Below are 6,000 nucleotides of genomic sequence, written 5' to 3'. Positions count from 1 at the left end.
TTTCGCATTCACCCTGCTCAACTCAGACCTCATGTCTGCATGTTATACCATGTTTTTCTATAAGCAGTAAAGCAAAGACGGTGAATGGTCAAAAAAAAAAAAAAAAAGGGTGAACTATCTTTGGAGGACACTAAAAAGTTTGCGAATCCGACGAATTAGCGGCTTCAAGAATAAATGAACAAATCGTTAGTGTATTCCTCCTTTTTCAGCTGTTTTATAATGGAATAGAGATCAAAAATTCTAAATGTTGAAGTGCTGAAAACGCATTTGGGACTGAAATAGCAGAAACGCTAGATGGCCTCTTATACAGCATCTGAAAACAACTATCTTGATGAGAAGGACGAGCGATAGACATTGTTATGGCACCAAAATTGTGGCATGGTTTCTGTAGTGTGATTTGATGCAAATAAATAGGATGCTAAAATAAAAATAAATTAAATTAAAAAAAAAAACATGAGTGACTGAATAGATTCCTTCCTTAGAGAGGCAGTCGGAGTGTTGACTAATTCAAAATTTGAGGGAAGGGTTAACTATTTTATAACTAGTGACCAGAGTTAACGTTGGACCCTAGAACCATCAGAAAATATAATAGCAAATTATATATTGCCATAGCTAATTCCACTTCCAGTTCTGTATCTTCCTCCAGTTGCCATCAATTAGCATAACCTAAAGGACAATTTACTTGGGCATAGTTCCATTCAGGGCTTAACTGGTCGGTGGGCTACCAGGAATTGCCCGGTGGAGCAACGTGCAAACAAATCGAAATATCTGCTATAGTAATTCTTTTTATAAATAAAAAAAATAATAAATCAGCTAACACTTTTTATTCCCTTATAGGGAGTAAGCAAGGCCTTTATATCCTATCTAGCTTTTGGAGACTGAGTGGGCAGTTCAATCTCCACCGGTAGCCAACCAGAGATAGCTGGCCCATGTCTATCACTAATTATATGCAGACACCGATGAAGAGGCTGGCAAACAAGTGCTAACATTTCTTGGTATCTAACCCTAGCAGGATATGTTACTGTCTGAAATAATGTGGGTACTACGGTCGATTTTCTTGAGCTTGCGGGATGAAAAACCCGCTTGCCCGTGCCAGGGATCTCAAGAACTGGTCGAAAATAGGCTTAGAAAAAGTTCCTGCAGTCGGCGACTAGACTTGAACCTAAGCGACATTGGACATTTTTATTTAAAAATTATAAAGTAATGGATTCGTGGGCTGTTATTTTGCTGCTGGTTCCATTCGCTACTAACATAGTCTAGTACTACTGAAGAGCCCTGTTCTTTGCTTTTTGACAGAATCTGATCATCACTGTCACCACAGTTAGATTATCCAGACTTTGTAAATTTTCCCTTCCTTAATGGTAGTGATAATGCTGTGTTGTTGCTGAACTTCACTAAGCAACAAGAAATGTATACATTCTGTTGACTCATCTTACGATTCAGTAGAACTTAAACATCCACTGGGCAATATAAAAAATATTCGCATATTCAGCTGCAACTTGCGCAAAACCTTTCACTCTTAGTGCCTTAGTTTCTAGACAGAGAGTCAATCATGTGAAACATTTATTTCACTGTGGTATATTAAATCCACAAATGTCACATCACTGAGTACTAACAGTGATGTGTTTATAATAGCAATCAAAAAATAAGTCGAAAAAGAAGGGACTACATGATGACAACATAATCTGGTCAGCTTTTCGGTTTACATCCTCACAAACTCATGATACACCTACCAAAAGCTCACTGAAAAAGGCAACAAACTGGCAGTGGTGAAAGAGGCTCCCACCACAGGCGTAACTAGGTTTGGACACAAAACGTACAAAATAAAAATAGATACAGGGCCGGTTTTACCATTAGGCGAACCTAGGCAATCACCCAGGGGCACTAAGACTTATTTAAGATGTAGTGTATGTGTGCTTGTGTGAGTATGACAATATATATATATATATAGAGAGAGAGACACAATGTATAGGGGCACCTAAATTTTCTTTGCCTAGAGGCATCAGATACTCTTGGATCGGTCCTGAATAGATATGTCTGATATATTGTATTTTTAAATTTCAGCAATATGCAGCTTTAGACACAAATTCTGCAACGCACTGCAACCCATTTTGATGGGATTGATAGTATTTAACATATTGCATTTAGTAAAATTTAACTTGTTGCATTTAAATTTTTCAAATTTTTTTTCAAATTTGGGTTGGGGGGAGAGGCACAAGTTAGACACTTGCCACAGGAGCTTCACACCCTCATTACTGTACTGCAAACTGGTCACGCGAGGTGGTTGTCCTACTTTAAAAAATATGGGGGGAGGGTCATCTTACACAGGTTAATCCCTTCATTCATCCTATACATATGTTGTGCAATTATGGAATAAATTTCCTTTCACACTTCTTAAATTTAACACAAATAAGTATGATGATTCTCATTTAATACTAATTGATACAATAGCCTTGTCATAATGCCCATTCCGATCATAATTTTTTTTTAAAAAAAAATTACTCCTTTCCAATTTATAACTTAACCCCCTCCCCAAAAAAAATAAAATAAAAAATCAGATAACACCTTTTATTTCCTTATAGGTAGTAAGCGAGGTCCTTTACCCCTATCTAGCTTTTGGAGAGTGAGTGGGTTATTCATTTTCATTATCGACCAGTATCTAATCAAGCAGCCAGCCCATGGCTGTCACTAATTAAAGTGGCACCAGATCAAGTAACTGGAAAACAAGTGCTGTCATATCTTGGTACCTAACCCTAACAGGATATGTTACTGTCTGTAATAATATGGATTCTATACAGGGTAATACTTGTGCACACATGAATGAGTCTCTAGCTGGAAACCCTGAAACATTATGGCCAGTTTAAGCTCCTCCCCAGCCTTGGGGAAAGTGCAAGGCCCTGGTTTTAAGGTCGATTTTCTTGAGTTTATGGGACAGAAAACCCAACTTTCTAGGGGAAAAAAAGCCAGATTACCCATGACAGAGATTAACTAACTCAGGAACCAGTCTAAGAGAGACAGAAAAAGTTCCTCCACTCGGCAACTAGAGTGATGGAAGACTATTTTGTTGGCACAAATGATTTGACAAGCAAGAAGTATTCTATGAGAAAGGATGTAAAGAAGTTGTTAGAAGAGGCAAAACAGAAGATGAAGACTGCAAGGATGCTTGGAAGGATAAAAGAGAATAGTGTGACAGGAAGGGTAGTCAGTGTGTTGCCTAGGTATGACTGTGGTGAAATGAGGCAGAGAGCAAGGATTAAGAATGATATGCTGGCTGAAATGTGAGGTGATGGGAGTACAGTTTGTTAATGTGTGGAATGAGTTTGAGGGACGAAGTGAGCTGTATGGGAGCGATGGACTGCATTTGAGTGGTTATGGTGTGAGTCGCTTGGAGAGACTGCTGCTGGAAGGTAGAGAAGTGAACAGAGACAATGAATCAGATTGAGAAGGGAGTGATGTGGAAGAGCAGGAGAGTAAGACAGGAGAGATTGAAGAAGTGGATATGAATGGGGAAGTGAGTAGTATGAGTATAGAAAATGAGAGAATGGATGTGCAACAGGAGCAGAGAAACGAGGAGGCTCAGGGTGGACAGGGGATACACAGTGTGAGAAAGGTGGAAATGGCCACAGTCTAGCATGGAGAGATCACATCGAATGAGTGGTATCAGTGAAACTAGCTGTAGATCCAGTAATGAGCTCATGTGTTTGTATACCAATGCTAGAAGTATAAGAAACAAGGCAGATGAAATGGTTGCACTAATTGCATCTGTTCACCCAAAGATTGTTGGAATAAGTGAGACATGGTTGGAAGAGGATGACATTCTGACAGGAATAGAGATGGAAGAGTATGATGTGTTTCGCGAGGATAGAAGGGATAAAAAGGGAGGGGGAGTGCTATTGATGATAGAGAAAGAGTTATGTCCATACAAAGTAGAGATGCAAGACGGATATATTGTGCAAGTGGTTTTGAGGCAGTATGGCGTGAGATAGAGGTGAATGGAATCAAATACTTGGTGGGATGTTGTTATAGACCAGGTAATGTGGATGGTGGTGATAGAAATGTATATAGTCAAATTAGCCAAGCAAATAAGAAAAGGGTGATCATTATGGGTGATTTTAATTATGGCAATATAGACTGGAATGATGAGATAGCAACTGGAAGTAAAGAAAATTAGTTTCTTGAGTTTTTGAGGGATAACTACCTCAGGCAGTATGTAACAGAGGGCACACGAGGATTGAGGGTCTTGGATTTGGTCATCTCATCAGAGGATGTAATTATAAATGAGGTGTCAAATCATCCACCAATTGGTGAGAGTGACCATGAGGTGATTACCTGGGTGGTTGCCAGCAAGAACCCTGTGAGAAAAGGGTATATGAGGAACTACAAGGGGGAGGGGTGATTATGAAGAGCTCAGGAGACAGTTTGCAGGTATAGCATGGAATGGGGAGTTAGCTGGAAAAGAGATCAATGCAGCTTGGGGGATTTTTAAAAACTATCTAATAGATGCAATGTCTAAATGTATTCCAAGGGTGAGAAGGTTAAATAAGGAAGGTGTGAAATGGATGAATAAAGAGATTAAGCATGTGATACAGAGAAAAAGGGCATTATGGAGGCAGCATAAGAGAAGTGGAAATAACCAATTTCATGAGGTCTACAAAGACCAGGCAAGGAGGGTGACTTGGTTGGTGAGGGTAGCTAAAGAGAGGTATGAACAGTAGTTAGCTAATGATGACAAAAATAATCCTAAGGAGTTCTTTCGATATGTAGCCAGCAAAAGAAAGAATGATTATGGAAGGATGACATTGATTGGAAAAATGGTATAAAGACAGCTGTTGCAGAATGTGTGGTGGAGATACTTAATGAGCAGTTCATAAAGATCTTTCAATCTTGTGAATGTGATTTCATGGAGAGATTGAGAGCAGTTGATGATGGGGAAGAGAGACTGACTGTAAGTGAGCAAGAGGTGTATGGGGAGTTGAGTAAACTAGATGTAAATAAGGCTGTGGGACTTGATAATATATCACCGCATATTCTGAAGGAATGTGCCAGAGAGTTGACACCTGCCTTGACATATTTATTTAATATGAATCTTGCATTTGGTCAAATTCCTAAAGAGTGGAAGGAGGGCAGGATTGTGCCACTTCATAAAGGAGGTGATCGAACTCAAGCATCAAACTATAGGCCTATCTGCGTGTCAGGTGATGTGGTTAATTTGTTGGAGAAGCTTGTGAGAACTATGATCTAGAGTTGGGTTGACAACAATGGTATTATCTTTGATGGACAACATGGATTTGCTAAAGGGAGGTTATGTTTTAGTAATCTACTTACTTATCACAATAAAGTGACTGCTTCCTTGGACAGAGGAGAAGGATACACAGTAATATACTTGGATTTCGCAAAGGCTTTTGATAGAGTACCTCATGATAAGTTGACAGTCAAACTAGAGCAGATGGGGTTGGATATTAGATTAGTGCATTGGATTGGAGACTGGCTATCTGATAGGTATCAACAAGTTGTGTATGGGCAATATCCAGGAAAAGGAAAGTCACTAGTGGAGTGCCTCAGGGTCTGTTTTAGGGCCATTATTGTTTAACTTGTATATTAATGATATTGGCGAAGATTTGGATGGAGATATTCAGTTGTTTGCAGATGATGCAAAGTTGGGACGAACCATAAAGAGTAGTGAAGATGTTGTGGCCTTACAAGAAGACTTGAATAAATTGAGTGATTGGGCACGGATGTGGGGATGTGAGTTCAATGTTGCAAAATGTAAGGTTTTAAAATTTGGGAAACAAAAATGGAATGCAGAATTTATGCTTGGTGAGAATATATTGTTGGAGGTAGAGGTAATAAGAGATCTGGGGGTGATAGTGGATAAGGATCTAAAATTTAGGGGGCACATCGCCAAAATTGAGACAACACAAAGGTTTCTGGGAATGATGCGGAGAACACTGATGTGTAGAAGCAAGAAGATTCTTGTTCCACTGTATAAGGCTTTGATTA

General features: G+C 39.2%; 1 protein-coding gene across 1 annotated transcript in view; it reads right to left on the bottom strand.

Moving 5' to 3' along the window:
- Nucleotides 1-214: 214 nt before the first annotated feature.
- The window catches only part of LOC150109491 (NFX1-type zinc finger-containing protein 1-like), a 33,211-nt gene continuing 27,425 nt past the window's right edge, over nt 215-6,000 (bottom strand). The window contains exon 4 of the mRNA XM_090402482.1: nt 215-418. Within this exon, the coding sequence (XP_090258608.1) occupies nt 215-418 (204 nt within the window). The remainder of the gene's footprint in view (nt 419-6,000) is intronic.

Source organism: Typopeltis vanoorti, chromosome 2 (genome assembly GCF_054136105.1).
Source record: "Typopeltis vanoorti isolate ZY-2024b chromosome 2, IOZ_Tvanoo_1.0, whole genome shotgun sequence".
NCBI lineage: Eukaryota > Metazoa > Arthropoda > Arachnida > Uropygi > Thelyphonidae > Typopeltis > Typopeltis vanoorti.
The sequence above is the reverse complement of the archived record's forward strand: the minus strand, read 5'-3'. Positions and strand labels throughout refer to the sequence as shown.